This window comes from Homarus americanus, unplaced genomic scaffold (genome assembly GCF_018991925.1).
Source record: "Homarus americanus isolate GMGI-L3 unplaced genomic scaffold, GMGI_Hamer_2.0 scaffold46583, whole genome shotgun sequence".
NCBI lineage: Eukaryota > Metazoa > Arthropoda > Malacostraca > Decapoda > Nephropidae > Homarus > Homarus americanus.
Window position 1 is genome coordinate 909787 of NW_024731675.1, and position 23465 is coordinate 933251.

At 40.2% G+C, this 23465-nt stretch overlaps 2 protein-coding genes across 4 annotated transcripts; one reads left to right on the top strand and one right to left on the bottom strand.

The window, feature by feature from the left end:
• Positions 1 to 525: 525 nt before the first annotated feature.
• LOC121867712 lies at positions 526 to 6627 on the bottom strand. 2 transcript variants are annotated; one of them, XM_042367748.1, is made up of 3 exons: positions 6484 to 6627; positions 6041 to 6315; positions 526 to 5361 (listed from the first exon to the last, which is right to left on the bottom strand). In XM_042367748.1, the coding sequence occupies exon 3, from the start codon at positions 5073 to 5075 to the stop codon at positions 4038 to 4040; it is 1038 nt and encodes a 345-aa protein (XP_042223682.1). In that variant the 5' UTR covers positions 5076 to 5361; positions 6041 to 6315; positions 6484 to 6627; the 3' UTR covers positions 526 to 4037. The 2 variants fall into 2 exon arrangements, with proteins under 2 accessions (XP_042223682.1, XP_042223681.1); XM_042367747.1 differs by lacking the exon at positions 6484 to 6627 and having other exon boundaries at positions 6041 to 6477.
• Positions 6628 to 9895: 3268 nt separating this feature from the next.
• Positions 9896 to 18238, top strand: LOC121867713 (39S ribosomal protein L21, mitochondrial-like). Of its 2 annotated transcripts, none has more exons than XM_042367749.1 (5): positions 9896 to 10002; positions 11823 to 11987; positions 12710 to 12873; positions 16628 to 16784; positions 18085 to 18238. In XM_042367749.1, the coding sequence occupies exons 1-5, from the start codon at positions 9930 to 9932 to the stop codon at positions 18186 to 18188; spliced, it is 663 nt and encodes a 220-aa protein (XP_042223683.1). In that variant the 5' UTR covers positions 9896 to 9929; the 3' UTR covers positions 18189 to 18238. The 2 variants fall into 2 exon arrangements, with proteins under 2 accessions (XP_042223683.1, XP_042223684.1); XM_042367750.1 differs by lacking the exon at positions 9896 to 10002 and adding an exon at positions 10144 to 10309.
• The last annotated feature ends 5227 nt before the right edge of the window (positions 18239 to 23465 follow it).

Sequence of the window (23465 nt, forward strand, 5' to 3'; positions counted from 1 at the left end):
GGTGTTTTAGGTACCTCAGTTTATTTTACCCGATGATTATTAAATCCCTCGATGTTCACTTCACATAATGTAACCGAACCTAACCTAACATAACATAACCTAACCTAACCTAACCTAACATAACCTAACCTAATCCAAACTAACAAAACCTTAAGCTAACCTAAATGTCTCGGGTAACATCAGGGTCTTTAATCATCAGGTAAAATAAACCAGGGTTCTTAATCCAGGTGTCTGTAAATGTGCTTTATCAGGGTCTCACTCTCTCAACCATTTAAAATGAAATATGAAGGAAAACTTGACAGGCATTTTTTTTATGCATTTTATATCTTGTATCAGAGACCAGAGTTGATATTAAACATTCATATAGAAATTATATTGATGGTAATTAATCCTTAACATCTTGTGCATTGGGTCCCCTCTGGCTGGGTCAAATATTCAATAATATTACTTCATAGACTTAGGTTCAGTACTTCTTATTCATTAAATTTTATGGTGGAAAGGAAGATTAAAACATAATTACTCTTATCTAATTTATTAATAAACATTGGTCTTATACGAGAATCAATTCGATACAATTACACTTAGTTACAGTACAAAAATATGACCTCCCATTAAGGTCAATGATACTAAGGTCATTCATTAGCACCTGAATAGAAGGAACAAAATTACACACTTCACAAAGTTAGACAGGTAATGTAGTCTACTAAGGAACTAACAGGTATACTTCTGTACTGTAGACCTGTACTGTATGAGGTAGACTATGTACTCCAACTAAGGTAACTCATTATAGCACCTGAGCTCTCAAACTTCACTATGAGTCATCCAGAGATCCTTATGAAGTCTGAGCTCACACTACAGGGATTATGTCATTCATTCCATAACTGTGTATTGTACTGGGGGCTCCTCACACACTGGCCATTTCCTGGGTCTGGCGGCATCCCCAACACCACATACCGTCCTCCATTTGGGTAAACTTTTCACACACACATGAAAAGTCTCCATATTACTGGCTCTATGGGGCTGTATGTGTGTCAGACGAGGCCTATGGTTACTAATGTGTTCTAATCACCTAGTCTTTATTCTGGCCCCACACACAAATCATTTCCCTAGGTATTGTGACTTCATGCCTTATAACTTTATACCTTAATTCTAAACTTTATGATACAATCAGTGTCTGAGAACTAGGTCAATCAAGATTATTGTAAACATATCACAACGTAGTATACTGCCAGATGCTGGGGTCATTATGTAGCAGGCAGAGTGAACTAGGCATTGAGTTGGGTTTTTCATTGACCAAATCGATAAGGGAAAGAAGGGTGAAACAATGACATGTCTTAACTAATTTATTCCTTATAAAACATATTGCATTCCGTCAAAATACCAGAAGAGTTGGCCGTCCTCAGAAGAACAACTATGATTTTAGTTACACTGCTCAACAACAGACGTGTCATTAACATACTCATTCCTCATAACAATCATTGACCTCCTTTCCTCGGTCATTCCTTCTAACTTATAACACCAAACACGTCAGACTGCACCACCTGTTAGAGTATAACATCACCTGTTACATTACAAAAAGAGTTGGCCTTCGTCAGGAGAACAACTATTATCTTCATTACACTTCTCTTGATGAGCAGATGGGATACTTCCCAGGTAATCATACCAGTACTGGTTCCACGCCTGGTATTAGGAAGTCGCTCCACGTAGCGACAGCTAAACTTCTCAAGTATACAGTGATTTTCTCCTATCCTGGGTGGTGATATGTAGGGTATCTACAGATCCACAGTGGAGGTGCAGGACCACTGGCCTTCACAGTGTGGTCATGGCTGATGCCCGAGAGGCGCTCAGAATGCGTCCTGTGTTGGGAGAAGTGGAGGCATCACTAAGAATAAAGCCTGAGGGGCTTTCGTCACCACACACTAGTACACTATGGCTTCACTTTATAACATCAGGCAAGGTTTTAAGATGGAAAAACTGCTAGATAAGTCTTTTTAGGGCTGAATAAAGCATGATGAAGGGCACTGACCTGTGTTGGAAGTCGGAGCATGCTCCGACTCCCGCGCTCCTCTCTGTTTAGGCCTACAGTTTCCAATCTTTAAATTTCACTTTGAATTCTTATGGTTCTCACATCTCCATTTCCTATCTATTGTGACTTTATGCTTTATAAATACATATCGTAATCCTAAATTACACACTAAGGTAAGGTTCTGGTTTGCTAGTTCCTGGGTAAATTCATTGGGTTATAATATCAAGGCGGTATGCCCGAGGCGGCCTAGGCGCCAACCCGAACAAAACCGAGCGTCGTATTTTCATGGCGTAGGTGTACAAGATATTTTCTTTGAAGCATAGTTTCTGGATCACTTCCAACACTTCACATAGGTCTGATACATTTATCCTTTTTCCAGATTATTGTTCTCTTGTATTTTCATCTGATACCTGCAGTAGTTATGTTCACTAATAGTTCACAGACGTTCATAGTATGACCTTCAAACTACGATCTACACTTATCCCTTATAGTACACTAGTCCGTATCAATTGGACCTTCCCAACCATCCTGTAGGTACCTTGAGTTCTCCTTAATGCTATGAGTACACACGATTAACATTATATACCCGTAGTTGGGTACAATTCATCAAATAATTCCGTAACATTCATTAGGTGAGTTAGTCTTTATCAATGTTTCCCGTTTTCTGAGACTCTACAAGCGCGGTGGATTTGAATGTTATGTAGCGTAATATGAATTAAAGGGGGTTTTTAGGAATGACAATGATGTGCGCAGTACATAGCCTTCCCCTCCCAAAGATTCATATTATGCGGAATAATATGCAAAAGCACTAACGCTGTAGTGTACATACATTTGACAACATCCTAACAGTTCGTGATTACAGTATCTTAATACATCAAACAAAACATAAGGAGACAAACGTTTCCCACAAGCGTCTCCGCTACCATATACATCGGACAACAGCTTACAATTCTGCTACTTCGGTACACAGTATATCATTAAAAGGAAACTATAAGGAGACTTAAACTTCTCATACTCGGGTCTCCGTTACCTATACATGCAACATCTTATCAATTCCGTTATTTCAGTACAATACAGTATAAGGAACATGTTCCTAACAGTTCATCAGAGTGTTACCTCAACATACTTTTGGCATCAACACATAAACAGTGACCCTTTGACATTACATACACAACAAAAGTTCTCTGCATGAAATTACATATCTAAGGAATATAAATTCTTGTCTATGAATGGGGAATTAGTTACATCAGACACTTCCTCAGATTACTACGGTACTCCGTTTCAATAATAATTCACCTTTTCAACACAAAACTGTGGTTCTATAATTACACAATGGGGCTCATAACACAAACCTGGATTTTCTATCTCACAGTTCAGCAGAACTGGTACTCAAGGGCGGGGTGTCTCCCTCACCCGGAATGAGTCAACAACCCAAAATAAACTTCCAACAACACACATAAAAACCTGAGATTTCTTCCTTCGACAACATATGCAACAACTGGATTTCCGGACTTCAGTTCGTAAGAACTGATATTTAAAATGTCGAGGTGACTTCGTTTCCACTGGTGAAGTCAACACTCAAAAAAAAAAAAAATCCGACAAACCACCTGAGCAACTGTCTCCTCCCACCAAAAACTTTATAATTAAACAAATCAACCTATCAAACTGATTCTTTTCTTGATGCCACCAAACTCCAAATCTGCCTAAAATGTCTGCTCCCTATAATACATCAGTATCCAACATGTTATCTTCCACTATTACGGTTTGGTGACGGATTCTTTTCCTACGGGACAACTGTACACTGATGACAACAGTGCCTTGGGTCTTACACTCTTCCCCGTTAATAGCTACATATCTTTGGGTACAAGGCCTAATGGGCCCCACCCTCAAGGCACTCACCAAACTCTTTAATGATCGTAGATTCACTACCCGTATCAACCAACGCTATACAAGTATGTCCACATATAGGTAACTTAATACATGGAGAACTGTGTGGGAAAGGTTGTCGTGGTCATTGGCTCGGAGGGTGATTCCTAGCTTGGCGTCCTGGACAAGTGGTAAAGAAACTCCTACAGTTCATCCTCATGCACGCATAACATGAACCTGGTCTGGGCCTGGAGGGGCAATTATGTGGGCTATGGCTATCCCTCCTACAATACCCACACCATTCAGTCCCTGTCCAACCTTGAGTGTTAGTCTCCTTCCACCTCGTGTTCTGATCCCGTCTTCCGTCAGTCTTGTTCATATGGTAGTCTCCCTGAACTCTATAATTCTCTGGTACTGTCGTGGGTCGTACTTGTTCCTGGCGGGATTGTCTAACGTGATATAAGTCCATTTTATCCCCACCCAGATATTCACTCCTACTTCGCTCTAACATTCTTACAAATGAATCCAATGTACGGCAGTCTTGTGTATAGGGGGTTAAGTCTCTCTGCATTGGTTCAGGCACAGCTCTGTACAGTCTTTGCATTATGTAAGTATCTTTAGTGGTTATTACTCCAAACTTCTTCTCCATGACTGTCAACCTCGCTCTCATGTCACATACATAATATCGGGGATTATCATTCACATTATACACGATTCGTTTCAACACCTCCCATGCTTCATCTTCGGTGGATGGTCCTAAATTCAATCTTAACATAACCTTTCTGAAACTGTCCCAGTCCTCACTAACTGCCACTAACAATGGCCGTACCAACTTGGCCACGCTGTTTTCCATCCAACTCAGGGCAGTTGATATTCTTCCCTCATCCTCTGTTACACATCTTTCAACTTTCCGAAAAAACTTACTTAGGACCTCGTCTACCTGTAAGCTCTGCAATTCTTCCAATGTTAGCTTATCCGTATGGAGTGGGGTTGTGTCATCTACAACTGACACTTGCTCATTGTTTGGGTTCTTTGCATGCTGGAGTTCTCGTTTTAGTTCCTTAACCTGTTTCTGTAATTCCTCTAGCTCTACCCGTTGCCTGTTGATGATTACCATGGCCTCTTCAAGCATCTCTCTCGCTGTGTCACCACCCATGTAACCCAATTTTACTGCCCTAATCATTTTGACCTAAAAATGCTACCACTTGACCAAACAAAAATATGAACCACTTAACACAAAAACTCTCCTGCACTACTACAACCTGAATTGATCAATGGTACAATACAACACTATGCAACATCTTAACATGGCACCAAAAATTGTAACTCACATCAACTGGAGACCGAAAGTCCTATGGCATTCAATAGGCGAACCACTTAACAAACATCAGAGGTGAACCACTTGAGACACTTCTCCGACACAGTGTGGACTCCCTTACTTCAACGCCCACAAGGTTAATCCACAACTTCTGTAATTAATAATAAATATTAACACTGGGTAAAACACAAAACAAAGCAATGATCCACATTACAGTACTTCAGTACTGTCTAAACTTCCAAAAATTCTTCGGACATTTCTGTACCCAATCAATGTTATTCACATGCAAGTGTCACTCAAAAATCAGATAATCCATCATTAAAATACTTCTGTAACTTAATCACAGCTTCAATTCCCTCGGATTTGATCAATGATTAAAAACCATCCCACCGCTATAGCCACCAATTAATACTGCCAGACTGGGGGTCACTAAGCCTAAGGGCGGATAACTTAACTATAGTCTTAATTTTAAAGGTCGCTGCCACCAGACCCATCTGGGCAGAATGTAGCTCGTTAGGTAGCGGGCAGAGTGAACTAGGCATTGAGTTGGGTTTTTCATTGACCAAATCGATAAGGGAAAGAAGGGTGAAACAATGACATGTCTTAACTAATTTATTCCTTATAAAACATATTGCATTCCGTCAAAATACCAGAAGAGTTGGCCGTCCTCAGAAGAACAACTATGATTTTAGTTACACTGCTCAACAACAGACGTGTCATTAACATACTCATTCCTCATAACAACCATTGCCCTCCTTTCCTCGGTCATTCCTTCTAACTTATAACACCAAACACGTCAGACTGCACCACCTGTTAGAGTATAACATCACCTGTTACATTACAAAAAGAGTTGGCCTTCGTCAGGAGAACAACTATTATCTTCATTACACTTCTCTTGATGAGCAGATGGGATACTTCCCAGGTAATCATACCAGTACTGGTTCCACGCCTGGTATTAGGAAGTCGCTCCACGTAGCGACAGCTAAACTTCTCCTATCCTGGCTGGTGATATGCAGGGTATCTACAGATCCACAGTGGAGGTGCAGGACCACTGGCCTTCACAGTGTGGTCATGGCTGATGCCCGAGAGGCGCTCAGAACGCGTCCTGTGTTGGGAGAAGTGGAGGCATCACTAAGAATAAAGCCTGAGGGGCTTTCGTCACCACACACTAGTACACTATGGCTTCACTTTATAACATCAGGCATGGTTTTAATGTAAATACTGCTAGATAAGTCTGTTTAGGGCTGAATAAAGCATGATGAAGGGCACTGACCTGTGTTGGGAGAAGTCGAGGCATCACTAAGGGTGATGTTGTAGTGTACGGTATGTGGCCAGTTGTCAATTCTCTTAGTATGGGCACACAAACGTACGTACATGTAGATATCTCACACTCAGGAATGAGGTAGAACAGAAACTCACAATGTGCTTTCTGTATATATATTGTTGTACAGCGCAGTACTGAGGAGTGACTAGGTGAGGAGTAGCTTGCTCAGAGGTCCTGTAGGGCGAGGAGCTTTCTGAGGGAGCTGGTTGGTGAGGCGCTGGTCTTGCTGGTCCAGTAGGTCAGAGCTGGGTATAGGATCCACTATAATGCTCCGACTCCCGCGCTCCTCTCTGTTTAGGCCTACAGTTTCCAATCTTTAAATTTCACTTTGAATTCTTATGGTTCTCACATCTCCATTTTCCTATCTATTGTGACCTTATGCTTTATAAATACATATCGTAATCCTAAATTACACACTAAGGTAAGGTTCTGGTTTGCTAGTTCCTGGGTAAATTCATTGGGTTATAATATCAAGGCGGTATGCCCGAGGCGGCCTAGGAGCCAACCCGAACAAGACCTAGTGTCGTATTTTCATGGCATAGGTGTACAAGATATTTTCTTTGAAGCATAGTTTCTGGATCACTTCCAACACTTCACATAGGTCTGATACATTTATCCTTTTACCAGACTATTGTTCTCTTGTATTTTAATCTGATACCTGCAGTAGTTATGTTCACTAATAGTTCACAGACGTTCATAGTATGACCTTCAAACTACGATCTACACTTATCCCTTATAGTACACTAGTCCGTATCAATTGGACCTTCCCAACCATCCTGTAGGTACCTTGAGTTCTCCTTAATGCTATGAGTACATACGATTAACATTATATACCCGTAGTTGGGTACAATTCATCAAATAATTCCGTAACATTCATTAGGTGAGTTAGTCTTTATCAATGTTTCCCGTTTTCTGAGACTACAAGCACGGTGGATTTGAATGTTATGTAGCGTAATATGAATTAAAGGGGGTTTATAGGAATGACAATGATGTGCGCAGTACAGCAGGACAGGGATTAAGGGCACCAACACAAAGACCCCCCTTGCTGCTTGGCTTGGTATGTCTTAATTCACTTTACACCATGGAGGGCCCTTTATACTCCCATGCCTTATACAGTTTATGGGTTATCCTCTTCACTTTACACCATGGAGGGCCCTTTATACTCCCATGCCTTATACAGTTTATGGGTTATCCTCTTCACTTTACACCATGGAGGGCCTCTTTATACTCCCATGCCTTATACAGTTTATGGGTTATCCTCTTCACTTTACACCATGGAGGGCCTTTATACTCCCATGCCTTATACAGTTTATGGGTTATCCTCTTCACTTTACACCATGGAGGGCCTTTATACTCCCATGCCTTATACAGTTTATGGGTTATCCTCTTCACTTTACACCATGGAGGGCCCTTTATACTCCCATGCCTTATACAGTTTATGGGTTATCCTCTTCACTTTACACCATGGAGGGCCCTTTATACTCCCATGCCTTATACAGTTTATGGGTTATCCTCTTCACTTTACACCATGGAGGGCCCTTTATACTCCCATGCCTTATACAGTTTATGGGTTATCCTCTTCACTTTACACCATGGAGGGCTCTTTATACTCCCATGCCTTATACAGTTTATGGGTTATCCTCTTCACTTTACACCATGGAGGGCTCTTTATACTCCCATGCCTTATACAGTTTATGGGTTATCCTCTTCACTTTACACCATGGAGGGCCCTTTATACTCCCATGCCTTATACAGTTTATGGGTTATCCTCTTCACTTTACACCATGGAGGGCCCTTTATACTCCCATGCCTTATACAGTTTATGGGTTATCCTCTTCACTTTACACCATGGAGGGCCCTTTATACTCCCATGCCTTATACAGTTTATGGGTTATCCTCTTCACTTTACACCATGGAGGGCCCTTTATACTCCCATGCCTTATACAGTTTATGGGTTATCCTCTTCACTTTACACCATGGAGGGCTCTTTATACTCCCATGCCTTATACAGTTTATGGGTTATCCTCTTCACTTTACACCATGGAGGGCCCTTTATACTCCCATGCCTTATACAGTTTATGGGTTATCCTCTTCACTTTACACCATGGAGGGCCCTTTATACTCCCATGCCTTATACAGTTTATGGGTTATCCTCTTCACTTTACACCATGGAGGGCCCTTTATACTCCCATGCCTTATACAGTTTATGGGTTATCCTCTTCACTTTACACCCATTCAGCACATCTGCGAAATTCTCTATTCATAGCTAAATAAATGAATAAGTAAGATTAGCAAAAACTTCAAGAGAAATACTTCATATGTATAGAAAAATAAAAATGAGATACTTTGGTCATATAATTAGTGATGACAGGATAATGGTAGAGATATTAATGGGTAAAGGTGATGGTAGGAGAGCCAGGGGATAATGGTAGAGATATTAATGGGTAAAGGTGATGGTAGGAGAGCCAGGGGATAATGGTAGAGATATTAATGGGTAAAGGTGATGGTAGGAGAGCCAGGGGATAATGGTAGAGATATTAATGGGTAAAGGTGATGGTAGGAGAGCCAGGGGATAATGGTAGAGATATTAATGGGTAAAGGTGATGGTAGGAGAGCCAGGGATAATGGTAGAGATATTAATGGGTAAAGGTAAGGGTAGGAGAGCCAGGGGATAATGGTAGAGATATTAATGGGTAAAGGTGATGGTAGGAGAGCCAGGGATAATGGTAGAGATATTAATGGGTAAAGGTGATGGTAGGAGAGCCAGGGGATAATGGTAGAGATATTAATGGGTAAAGGTGATGGTAGGAGAGCCAGGGGATAATGGTAGAGATATTAATGGGTAAAGGTGATGGTAGGAGAGCCAGGGGATAATGGTAGAGATATTAATGGGTAAAGGTGATGGTAGGAGAGCCAGGGGATAATGGTAGAGATATTAATGGGTAAAGGTGATGGTAGGAGAGCCAGGGGATAATGGTAGAGATATTAATGGGTAAAGGTGATGGTAGGAGAGCCAAGGGATAATGGTAGAGATATTAATGGGTAAAGGTGATGGTAGGAGAGCCAAGGGATAATGGTAGAGATATTAATGGGTAAAGGTGATGGTAGGAGAGCCAAGGGAAGGCAGAGACTAGGATGGATGAATGAAATTAAAAACCTGGTCCCCAGAGATACAAAACCTTGGAGTATTGGTAAAAATAACCTGAGAACGTTTAGAGTGGAGGACTGTGGCCGCCAACCCTCAGATTTAAAAAAAAATGCATTAATTAAGGATCCAATAAGACCTTTATCTATCCCTCCATCTATCTTATCTGTCTATTCCTCCCTCTGTCTATTCTTGCCTCCCTGTCTATCCACTGGGCCGAGTTGTTTTCGCTCTTCAGCAGAACAACAACATGGCGTTGGCTGGTGTTGCTGGCCGGTATGTGAGGCCAACATTAATGGCTCTCAGGCCTTTATTTAACACTGGTGAGATGAATTACAGTTTTATTTATATACAGTAATAGTGAGTTATTAATTATAGTTAATATTAGGCACCAGGAAGGTGTTAAATATGATGTAATTGAGGTTTAATTATACTCGTGTTCTATAGTCTACCACTTAAACTGTTAGACTGGGGGCTGTCCATATCGTCACCACTGCCTTACCCGTTTCGTCACCACGTTCATTCCCATCAATATATACACGAAAATAACTGTTGCCGGGGATAGAAAATAATAAAAAGTACTAAGACAATTCATTAAAGACGAGCATATAGCTGCCCGACTTTTTAAAGGTAAGAAAAATAATGTGGCGTCACAAAACCATCTAGAGATGTAATTTTAATGCCCGCTAAAAAAATACTTCAAATCATAATATGAAGTTGTCTTTTCTTTTAATATACTTAAAATCATCCAAACAATAAGCACAGGAAAATAGACCTTCTGGTGGTGACCCTCTTCTACACCTTAACTGATAATAACGTTAATCATCTCACTGCTCGGTGGTTTATTCTCTGGTGCTAAATAACCTTCATTTGCTCTGTATTTTGTTTATTTACCAATGTTTTAACCGTTTTTTTTATTAAATAATTAATATTCATGGATAGTAATACTTCTCGAGTCGTCTGTATACATGTTTAAGTATTAGTGTAAAATAATAACTTACATTCTGTGACTATTACCAGCGACTGTTAGTGATGACGAAACGGATTTGATATTGGCGCCGAAATGGGGTGTATCAATTAGACCACATACACGAGGGGATAACAACACAATATCAAGAGTACCATTGTTGATCACTTAACTATGGTATTTGTAACTTACATTACAGTATCAACAGTACGGGTATCATAGCTGTGTAATACTCTGGAACACTGACTCGTGAATTTAGGATTTTATGTTTAGGTTAAGTCACGTCAGGTTGGGGTAGGTTAGGTTAGGTTGAAATTATATTTGTTAATTGTTGACGACTGACCCGTGGTCAACTTTTCATCGGAAATGATTTTAAAAATGCCGTAATTTCACTGTTTTTTATAGTGGCTACTGGTGTAGTTGTGCAAATATGTTAAAAAATGTTTATTTCTAAACTAAACATAACCTAACCTCAGTCGGTATGAAAAACACATCTAACCAACCTAACCAAACAAACCTACCTAACTTCCTTACCCAGACCTCTGCTATATTAAACAGAGAGAACTTAATAAAATATGGTGTAATTTGAGGTTTTTTCTGGACGTGAGACCAGCCGGCAACATCGACACTTATGCAGTCCGGGAGGCGGAGTGTTTTGAAAGATGTCATATACAACAGACTTTGCACACAGCTCGGTTTGACAGTATTGCTGTGAAAATTACTTGATTAGAAAGATGTTTATAAATAAAAGTGGGTTTAATCTTGGCATTTTCAAGCCAAGTTCCTTTATAACCACTAGACCTGTAGCACAACACCGGCAACTACCTTCACACGCCACGTGAAACTGGCGCGGGAATGAAGAGCGAGCGCGGCCGTATTACTGCCGGGAAGACAAAGTAGTGCATCTTAGGCGCCTAATTATCTACAAAACAAAACATTTGCACAAGAAATGGTTATCATATCAGAACTCACTGATGAAAATAAAGTATGAAAATAAACAGTAAAACAAATCACTCATCCACGGGTCAGTCGTCAATATTAACCCTATGTTTTTCTGGTGGTTTTTGATGTGTTTTGAACAATTCTCACTTCCAAATAAATGCATGACCGAAATGATAATTTTACCCAATAATACAGTAATGAAAGATACAGTACAGTGTTTTTTCCCTATTTCAGACACTATGTTAAGAGAAACAAGAGGAAAATTGTCCCTGGCGTCACAAGTTAGAGGACTGAGGACTCGCGCCACACCAGCAGTATTGCGGACGAGTGTTCAACCTAGTGTGGTGGAGCAGGAGGTTGTTGAACACACCCCCGAGGCAGAGGAGGAGCTAACCAAATGTACGTATTGGATTATGGGGGATTATTCCTCCCCCTCCCCATTTCTCCCCTCTCCCTTTCTCCCCCTCCCCTCACCCCTTCATCTCTCCCCCTCATCTCCCCTCTCCCCTGCCCCTCCAGCTTACATCATCGAAAAAATAAACAATTGCACACTGACTTAATCTACCCTAACCTTGCGTAACTTAACTTCACCAAACTTAATCTAATCTGAATGTTCCTCCTCGTCCCCTAGCTTATTTCACCTAAAGATTAATCACTTTACTGTATTTGGAGGTGAGGTTAGGTTAGGTTTTGATAGGTCAGGTCAGGCTAGGCTAGGTTAGGTTAGGTTTTGATAGGTCAGGCTAGGTGAGGTTAGGTTTTGATAGGTCAGGCTAGGCGAGGTCAGGTCAGGTCAGGTTAAATAGCATAAAACAGATTGATCGTCCAAGTGGAATGTAATCCATCGAAGTACTTGTAGAGGATTAACAATGAGTCAACCTTCAATAGTCACAAGAATAGATCGAATTTTAAAGTGCGTTGTCGTGTTCATCCAGTCGAGGTGCGTGTCAAGGTGTTATAGTATTGTTCGTGTGGGGTGTTGGTGGTTGTGGTTGTTATATAAGCGGTAATGGTAGTTGTTGGGTTGTTGGTGATTGTGACATTGGTAGTTGTGTCATTGTTGTTGTAGCTGGGAATCAAAACCTTATATATAATTAATTGCGTTGTCGTGTCCCGGACAGATGCGATACAACGAGTGAACGACCAGATCGGCGAAAACAAACACGGACGTCTGTTTGCCGTCATTTACCTACAGGGCAAACAGCACCTGGTAACTGCTGAAGATCTGGTGGTGGTACAGGGACCCTTCGCACCCACCATAGGCGACACCTTCAGGTTGGAGAAGGTGAGACACAACCTGGGATTCGACAACATTCATCCATCCCTCTGTTAGTAATATGTGTGTAGTAGAAGGATTTCATTTAATGTATTCAGAACTAGTGTGAAGCATCTGATAGCCTTTATGTTAGAACAATTCTCTATCTTATTGGAGGCTTCTTATGTGGAATCTTCCTTGTAGTACATAATTGTTGACTGATGTTATTGAGAGTAGTGAAATTTCTGTTTAACGGACTGTATTTGGAGAGGAAAGTCCATTATGTCGAGGGTCCGTTAGATGTGAAACCTCCATCTAATGAAGGTCCATTATATCAAGGGTCTGTTTGATGTGGAAACTCCCCCCAACTAATGGCTTATAGAGAGAGAATGGAGGAGACTAACTGGGTCAAGAGATGCAGGAGTAGGAGAACCAGGGGCAGGTCAACAAGTACAGGGGGAGAGGTTGTAAGAAGAGTTAGGAGCCTGACAAGAGAGACTACAAGAGCCATGAAGAGCTGCCATCAGATAACCTCAGCTAACACACACAACCTTGGACAATAACCCTAAAATGATGGTGACTATTTAGACCATGTAATACAATACCATGTGTGACTTTATTTAGGATACCTTGGCAGCATGATGTAGTATAGGCTTGCTTAGGTGGTCCCTTCTCTTCTCTACTGTATGTAAGACAATTAGCATCATACTCACAAGGAAAGTATAGTGTTAATTTTACATATACATACCACTACTGTTTGACTATACTGTACTTACAGTATCTTCAAAGGTTCCTCGGGGTATTAAGTATTAAATAACGAACAAATAAACATTTACTGTATCTGTATTACACCTTGAGTTTACCTTTTATACTTGTGGAATGAATGATACTTGTGTTAATTAATGTGGTAAGATATCCACCACCACACTGTTTCCTTGCTCCATTACTCTAGGCTCTCACTTAGTGTTGACAGGTTGGAGGTGACAAACAGAACATCAAATTAGTCTTGGTAGTTTTAACCAGTGTGGAGATAAGTGATGTTGTCAAGGCCGCAAACTAGACCATTCGAAATTCTTGTGTTTCTATATGACCTGAGGGATAGTTTGGGTGGTTAAGGTAGGGAGGGTGTTTCTGCAGGTGAATACTTAGGGTGTGCTTGTTTTAATTACTAGTTTATTCACCCTGGTTTGGTTCAGTTCATTCAGGGTGTCGAGATATCTTTTAAGGGAGTCGTGCAGTTGGATGATGACAAACTTGTGGGGCGTTCTGTCATCCCATCCACATCGTGAGTGATATCTGACGGGTGACATCCATTTTGTATTTCCCTCAGTATAATTTTATACAGGGGGTTCTGTTCCTGAGGATGTTCTTAAGTTGGAACACATACTATGTTCATACTGTACTTATAGAACAATGTTTAAAATCCCGCTATATCATAGCCTAAGTCCTTATATACATCTAAAATCACTTAATTTAAGAGAAAAGAAGAAATAGAATGATAAAATACAGTAAGTGGCACAAATCTTTGCTTCCCTCTTATGGTTTCTCTCCCCCACTTTGTTTTCTCATCTCTAGCTTCCTTGAGAACCGATTCATGGCAGTTGTTGTCGAGGGATCGATCTCTCGCTCTCTACCAATAGTGGTGGCCCACAGGGTTCTGTTCTTTCACCAACTCTCTTCCTTCTTTTTATCAATGATTTACTTCACACTACAACTAATTCTATCCATTCTTACGCTGATGATTCTACTCTTCACTCTTCTTCACATTTTCCCCTTCCTCCTAACTCTCAAACTAGATCTGTTTCTAGAGCTGATATCTATCAATGCGGATCTGTGCAGCATCTCCGAATGGGGAGGTAGAAACTTGGTTAAATTCAATAGTAATAAAACTCAGTATTTACCAATTACTCTTTCCAAAATAGAAGATCTCCCACCAATCACATTTCAGGATGCATTCATTCTACCGAGTTCTAAAATAGATATGCTAGGCCTCACCATTTCCTCTAATATATCATGGAAGCCACACATCCTCAACATTGCTAAATCTGCCTCCCGAAAGCTGGGAATGGTGTACAGATGCCGTAGGTACTTCACTCCTGAGCATTTGCTTCAAGTGTATAAGGGATTCATTCGTCCTAACATGGAGTACTGCTCTCATATCTGGGGTGGCTCTTCAACTGTTAGGTAGGGTGGAATCAAAGGCATTTCGTCTTATTAACTCTCCTCCTTTAGTTGATAATCTTTCTTCCCTTTCTCTTCACCACAATATTGCTTCACTCTCTCTCTTTTACAGGTACTTTAACGGGCAATGTTCAGTGGATTTGGCATCCTGTGTACCGCCGGCAAGGCCGTGGGCTCATAACACACGTCTTGCCTGCGGTGCCAACCGTTTCTCTGTGGCTGTCGGTCACACTATAATAACCCGTTATAGTACCTCCTTCTTTCCTCACACAGCTAAACTGTGGAATGCTCTGCCTTTTTCTGTGTTTCCATACTTATACAATCTGTCTCACTTTAAAAAGATGGCTTTCCAGCATCTTCACGGTGTAGTTTAATATAATCTTTTTCTCTTCTGCCCTTAATTTTTTTTACTTTTATTTTTTCGCTCCCCGGGCCCTGTTGTGGGTCGATGACTTGTGCCCGGGTAGGCTATTCCCCCTAAAAAAAAAATAAGTTAAAAAAATAAGTCATCAGGTAAATAAAATACTGTAAATTTCAAGTTTAACCTCTTTCATTTGTAAGTCAGGGACCCTCTGTATACTGTAGTGATGTTACATAATACTCTGTCTTATTTATTACTATGGATGGCCTGCTGGTACTGTTTAAGTAGAGATGTGGTTTCATTTGAATTAATTTAGTACAGATTCGTTCAGTACTGTACAAGCATGTGTATATAAACATCTACTGAGGATGGCACGTAAAGTACAGTAGTCTCCCTGTTAGCCAATCTTCAATCCCCGGAACTCTCCATTACCTGGATTTTTTTTTAACGTTCTGAGAAAAATTTCTCTGTTTTGGGCATTCACACAAATTTCCGAGACATTGCATCGTGCACCGACACATGCCAAGCACGTGGGCGGGTAGGCTCTCAGTGCTTGTGCTTGTGTTACAGTACAGTACAATAATACCATTACAGAAGTGTTAAGATGTAAAAGGCTATTACAGTTACCTATACTGTATTGTACATTCATTCTAAAAGTACCACAGTACTGTACATAGCAGAATGGATTATGAACAGTTAGCCTACTGTAGGCTAGTGTGTAGAGGGTGTATAGTACACTGCATGTGCAACCCCTCCTTCATGGTGGAGACAACAGTGACAGTTAGCACCAGCTGCCACAGTAGGTGGTACTGTACAGGACAAAGCAGGCCATCCTGCATCACCAAATGGCCTGCCTGCATCACTAGCTCAAGACAACATAATCTGCTGGTGAGTACAGTACAGTATAGTGTACTATACAGTACTAGTCTTATGTTTTGTTTATTTACAACATACTGTACGTGTACAGTAGTGTTTACATATATAAATACAGCTCTGTATCTGTCTGACTGTAGTTAGCCTCTGTAACGACGGTCTGTGTGTGAGATGTGTAGTTAAGATGCGGAAACATTCACCAATACCGGGGAAAATTCTGCAGATAAGAAAATCTCTCAAACCCGACACCGCAGCAATTGTTCCGGCTATTGGGAGTAATACAGTACAGTATTTATTTTAATGTGATGTAAACTGTCCTCAGATATTAACACTTAGTGGTAATGTGTTTGTGATGTAACCTGTCCTCAGATACTTGCGGTTGGTGGTAGAGACTTCACCCTACTTGGACGTCCTCTTCTACACAAGGACTTGGTCAATGTGGAAGCGACTGTTGTGGAAAAGTCTCTCTCACATTGCCGCATTTTCTTCTACAATAGAAGGCGGAAAAACTCGAGGAAAACAAAATGTAAGTTGAGTGTGTTTGTGTGTTTGTTGTATTTTCTGGGATATTGTGAAGATTAGGAACCCTCACTTATTTTACCTGGTTAGCAAATACAATACCTGTACCTTAATACTAACCTAACCCAACTTAACCTACCCTAACTTAACCTAACCCACCTATCCACTAATATACGCTAGGAAAAAACCTGCCCTACAGGTGAGGTCCGATGATTTCCCAACTGAACATTCCCGTTGTCTTGCGAGGATTGTTAGGCCTGAATGTGGGACATTTTGTACTTAAGTTGGTAGGCCTAAATTAGCTATTTCATTGACAATATTGAATTACTTAGAATATGACTGGAGAATGTCAGAGTATCTAGATAAGTTAAACTGTATGTTATATTAAATGTTCCACACACCGCGGACTACAGTAACCATGGGAGTGGATGAGTTGCCATATAGGAATACATTATATGTTTGACAGAATTCGTGGATATAGTAAAGGTAGAAGATTATTTTGTAACCGAATATTGAATCTGTATTTGTATTACTACTTCACTTTGGGCTAATGTCATTATTAGTATTGTAAAATATACCATACTGTTCCGAAACATCTGAACAGCTCTACAGTTCATATAACATACACATTTATATAAGATATCAGGAAATGTTGGTAGCACTAATTACGTAAATCACAATATTAGGCTGCTACAACACTGCTCACAATGTGTATTCGACCTGGAGAAATGAGGCAAAGAGTTCCGATCAAGTTTCATGTTGTGTTAGTCTGGCAGCATTAACTCTTGATTCGTGTCTGAGTGCCGATCACTTGTTTGAAGCTCGTGTGGCTGAACCCATACACGAGCAGGGCTACTAGTGCGAGGAATGCCTCAGGGGCCTTTTTGAAACACTTCGTTTGTAGTGTCAGTTTGTTTTGTGCTGGAATTGGAACGGTAGTTTTTTTACCGAGTTTACCTACCTAACGTAACCTACCTAACTTAATCTACCTAACTTAACCTACCTAACTTAACATACCTATCTTAACCTACCTAACCTAACATACCTACCCTAACCTACTAACCAAAGTGACCTAACCTAATATTGTGGGAATTTAGGATTTAATTTCCTATTTTCATGGAATTTTAGGATTAATTCCCTATTTTTGTGAGATTTAATATTCAATTCCCTATTTTTGTGGGATTATTTTATTTAATTCCCTATTTTTGTGGGATTATTCATTAAATTCCCTATTTTTGTGTGTGGGATTTAAGGATAATTCCCTATTCTCAAGAGATCTTTACCCACGTGTCCATCTCCCCCATTAGTCGAGCGCGAGACACACACACTGTTGAGAATACACCGCGTGGAGCTGCTACACAAGGTCAACGAGGCGCCAGACATAGAGGGCGTCGACGGAAGAATATTCTAAACAATAGCCCAAAATACGTGTACATAAAACTAATAAAATTATCCAAAGTTTATAGAATTTGTTTTTCCTCCCTGATATATTAGTGTTGATTTCTGCAGTTGTTTTAGGGTTTTTTTTTAAAGGCATCGTTGAAACAAGACAATTTAGTGTTATCGTTGTTCTATCATACTCAGTAAATTAGTTCCACACACGGTGGCTACAGAATGGCTAATAAAAAAAATAGACTTGTAATTTGATAGTCAGTTTATCATACCTAAGAACTTGTACATTAATAAACCCTGAAGACTGGTTTATTATCTATTCTGATCTAAATTTGAGAAGAATCTGTTTTGGCCAATTTGGGATGGCGGGGGCGGGGGGGTGACTTCATTGTATTTTAATATTGTTTAAGGTCGACTGGTTTGTGAGTATAGCCAAGTACAAGTTTGTTGAGACAGTGTGTGTGTGTGGTGTCCAAAAAACTGAGCTTAAACTCCCCAGCTTGACCTCCATAATGTTACCTCCCCAACTTAACCCCCCAACTTAATCTCTTCAGCTTGACCTCGAAAACTTAACCTTCCCAGCCTGATTTGTACAACTTGATCTCCCCACCCTACCCCCCCCCCTTTTTTTTACGGGGATTAACCCACCCGTGCACAGGTCATTGACCCACATCCGGGCCTGGGGGATGAAAATTTAATAATAATAATAATAAAGAACTATAAAGAAATACAAATATTTAAAAAAAGATCAATTGTGACCCTGCAATTGTGTGTAAATGAGGCAGAAAGTCAGATCATCAACCTGGGACTTGGTCACATGGCAGCAGGGTCCACCATTAAACAACACATTATGCTTCCAATATCTTCCCAGGACCTCCCTGCCTACTACCTTAACCACTTAATGCACATAATCACGATGACAACGTCTCTTATCATAAGAACATAAGAATGGAGGAAACAGCAGCGGGTCTATACTGGTCAGTCCCGTTTACACCCAACCCCTATAGCTCATATATCCATCCAGCCTCTGTTTGAAGCTATCCAGCTTATTAGAGTTAATGATGATGTTTGGTAACTTGTTCCACTCATCCACTACTCTGTTTCCAAACCATTGTTTACCTATCTCGCGCCTAAATCTAAATTTGTCTTATTTAAAACCATTGTTACGAGTTCGCTCCTGGTTGGATAGTTTGAGTACCTTTGTCATGTCCCCTTTGTTTAGCCCTGACTTCCATTTGTAGACCTCTATCATATCGCCCCTCACTCTACGTCTCTCGAGGGAGTGCAAATTAAGATGCTTTAACCTGTCTCTATACTCAAGGTTCCTAATGCCCGGGATTAGTCTTGTCTTTCTCCTCTGAATTCTTTCTAGGGATTCTATATCCATTCTGTAGTACGGTAACCAGAATTGAACTGCGTAATACATGTGAGGTCTAACAAGGGCAAGATATAGTTTTACGATGACCTCTCTAGTCTTGTAACTAACACTCCTTTGTATGAACCCAAGTACTTTATTAGCCTTGTTACGAGCAAAAACACATTGTTTACTTGGCTTAAGATTCCTACTTATCATTACTCCTAAATCTCTCTCTCAGTCGGATTTCTCACACATCATCACCATGGCAACGTCTCCTATCACATCATTACCATGGCAATGTCCATAATGGCTGCCATATTATGTTTTACTATGTTATGTCATATTATACTGTTATGCTATATTTATTTCATATGTTATATATTTATGCTATGCTATGCTATCATGTTATGCTATGCATGTTATGCTATGCTATTGTTATGCTATGTTATGTTATGCTATGTATATCATCTATGTTATTTCATGTTATGCTATGTTATATGTTATATGCATATGTTATGCTATGTTATATCATGTTATGCTATGCTATATCATGTTATGCTATGTTATTTCATGTTATGCTATGCTATATGTTATGCTATGCTATATCATGTTATGCTATGTTATTTCATGTTATGCTATGTTATATCATGTTATGCTATGCTATATCATGTTATGCTATGTTATATCATGTTATGCTATATATTATGCTATGCTATATGTTATGCTATGTTATTTCATGTTATGCTATGTTATATCATGTTATGCTATGCTATATCATGTTATGCTATGTTATTTCATGTTATGCTATGTTATATCATGTTATGCTATGCTATATATTATGCTATGCTATATCATGTTATGCTATGTTATTTCATGTTATGCTATGTTATATCATGTTATGCTATGCTATATCATGTTATGCTATGTTATTTCATGTTATGCTATGTTATATCATGTTATGCTATGCTATATCATGTTATGCTATGTTATATCATGTTATGCTATGCTATATCATGTTATGCTATGTTATATCATGTTATGCTATGCTATATATTATGCTATGCTATATCATGTTATGCTATGTTATTTCATGTTATGCTATGCTATATCATGTTATACTATGCTATATCATGTTATGCTATGCTATATCATGTTATGCTATGTTATTTCATGTTATGCTATGCTATATCATGTTATGCTATGCTATATCATGTTATGCTATGCTATATCATGTTATGCTATGCTATATCATGTTATGCTATGCTATATCATGTTATGCTATGCTATATCATGTTATGCTATGCTATATCATGTTATGCTATGTTATATGTTATACTTTGTTATGTTATATATCAAAATTAACTTGAATAACATTACATAACAAATTCAAACGAAAATTAAAAAAATATATATTAAAGAATTAATTCACTATGGCTGTCCAAGTGCTCTTCCTGTTCTTCATTTATTATTTAGATTATTTTAGGAACCTAGATTTTGACCTCCTGGGAGCCTCTTAAATAGTTATTGATGTTATAAGTAATTTAATGTTCCTTTTTTTACCGCCGTTCCATGATGATATTAACAAACTGTGACGTTATTGTGGTTTGTGACGTCATTGTGGGGCTGTGACGTCATTGTGTGTTCAATTTGATGACGTCATTTTGGGGTTGTGACGTCATTTTGTGTTGATGATGCCCGTATGACGTCATGTTTTGCTGTTCCACATCGATGACGACATTTTCAAGTTGTCTGCAAGAGGATGACGTCATTGCTGCCAGTACTTAATGATTCTCTCTCTCTCTCTCTCTCTCTCTCTCTCTCTTTCTCTCTCTCTTTGTCCAATTCATTACATTTCGCAAGTGAATTTTCCTCAATTGCTGTAATTTTCCCTTAAATAGTACATCTTTCTCCCCTAAATTATGCTGTTTCCCCTAAAATATGCTGTTTCCCCCCTAAATTATGCTGTTTCCCCCTAAATTATGCTGTTTCCCCCTAAATTATGCTGTTTCCCCCTAAATTATGCTGTTTCCCCCTAAATTATGCTGTTTCCCCTAAATTATGCTGTTTCCCCCTACTGAAATTATACTGTTCCCCCTTAAATTATGCTGTTTACCCCCTAAATTACTGTTTCCCTAAATTATGCTGTTTCCCCCTAGGGTATGCTGTTTCCCCCTAAATTGTATGCTGGCTTTCCCCCCCTAAATTATGCTGTTTCCCCCCACTAAATTGCTGTTTTCCCCCTAAATTATGCTGTTTCCCCCTAAATTATGCTGTTTACCCCTAAATTATGTATTTCCCCCTAAATTATGCTGTTCCCCTAAATATAGTAACTGGCGGGGAAGAACTTGGCATTACAGGAATTTCTTTGTTCTTTATTGATTAACTGTACTGCGTGTTGGGAGAGCGGGAGGGACGGTAGACGGGGAGAGACGGGAGGGGGCGGGGGGAAGGGAGGAACGGGAGGAAAAGAGAGGAGAGAAGGATATAGGGTGGACAGGGAGAGAGAGAGAAGAAATGAGAGAAGGGAGGAAAAAAGAGAGAATGGGTGAGAGACAGACAGAGAGAGAGAGACAGAGAGCTACCCCACAAGTTAAAGTGCCCTGACAGTGCCCAAGACCCAAGAAAGTGCCCCACAAGTTGTATAGATGCCCAGAAAGTGTCCTAACAGTGCCCAAGACCCAAGAAAGTGCCCCACAAGTTGTATAGATGCCCAGAAAGTGTCCTAACAGTGCCTAAGACCCAAGAAAGTGCCCCACAAGTTGTATAGATGCCCAGAAAGTGCCCTGACAGTGCCCAAGACCCAAGACAGTGCCCCACAAGTTGTATAGATGCCCAGAAAGTGCCCTGACAGTGCCCAAGACCCAAGAAAGTGCCCCACAAGTTGTATAGATGCCCAGAAAGTGTCCTAACAGTGCCCAAGACCCAAGAAAGTGCCCCACAAGTTGTATAGATGCCCAGAAAGTGTCCTAACAGTGCCTAAGACCCAAGAAAGTGCCCCACAAGTTGTATAGATGCCCAGAAAGTGCCCTGACAGTGCCCAAGACCCAAGACAGTGCCCCACAAGTTGTATAGATGCCCAGAAAGTGCCCTGACAGTGCCCAAGACCCAAGAAAGTGCCCCACAAGTTGTATAGATGCCCAGAAAGTGTCCTGACAGTGCCTAAGTGCCAGTAACAAGTGGCACTACCGTAACAGGTGGTCGTATAATGTCTTTCCCGAGCACTGTGACGTGGTTGACTGATTGAGGGACTGGTTGACTGACTGACTGGTTGACTGTTTGGCAGACTGACTGAGTGATTGATTGACTGGTGGTTGACTGACTGACTGGTTGACTGATAGATTGACTGGTGGTTGACTGACTGATTGACTGAGTTAACCTAACCCTACCTGTCCTTAACAAACTTAGCCCAAATTAACCAAAGGTACTTCAACACACACACACTTACACAGACACACATACACACACTTACACACATACACACACACACATCTCTCTCTCTCTCTCACTCGGTAATCAGATAAGAAACATTTAAATAGAAACATCGACCCACACCTGTCATTATCTCACCTGTCTCTCACCTGTGTCTCACCCGTCGGTCACCTGTGTCTCACCTGTCTCTCACCTGTGTCTCATCCGTCTCTCACCTGTGTCTCACCTGTGTCTCACCTGTCTCTCACCTGTGTCTCACCTGTGTCTCATCCGTCTCTCACCTGTGTCTCACCTGTCTCTCACCCGTGTCTCACCTGTGTCTCACCTGTCTCTCACCTGCGTCTCACCTGACATAAAGGTAATACAACACTTTAAATCTAATCAAATATAAAACAAACATTCAATAAAGATAATTACAACAACTGGAACTTTTAATTAATGGCTTTTAATATAATAATGAGGATAAATTGATGTATAAAAGGTAAATTAGGAAAATAAAGTTGTTTAAGG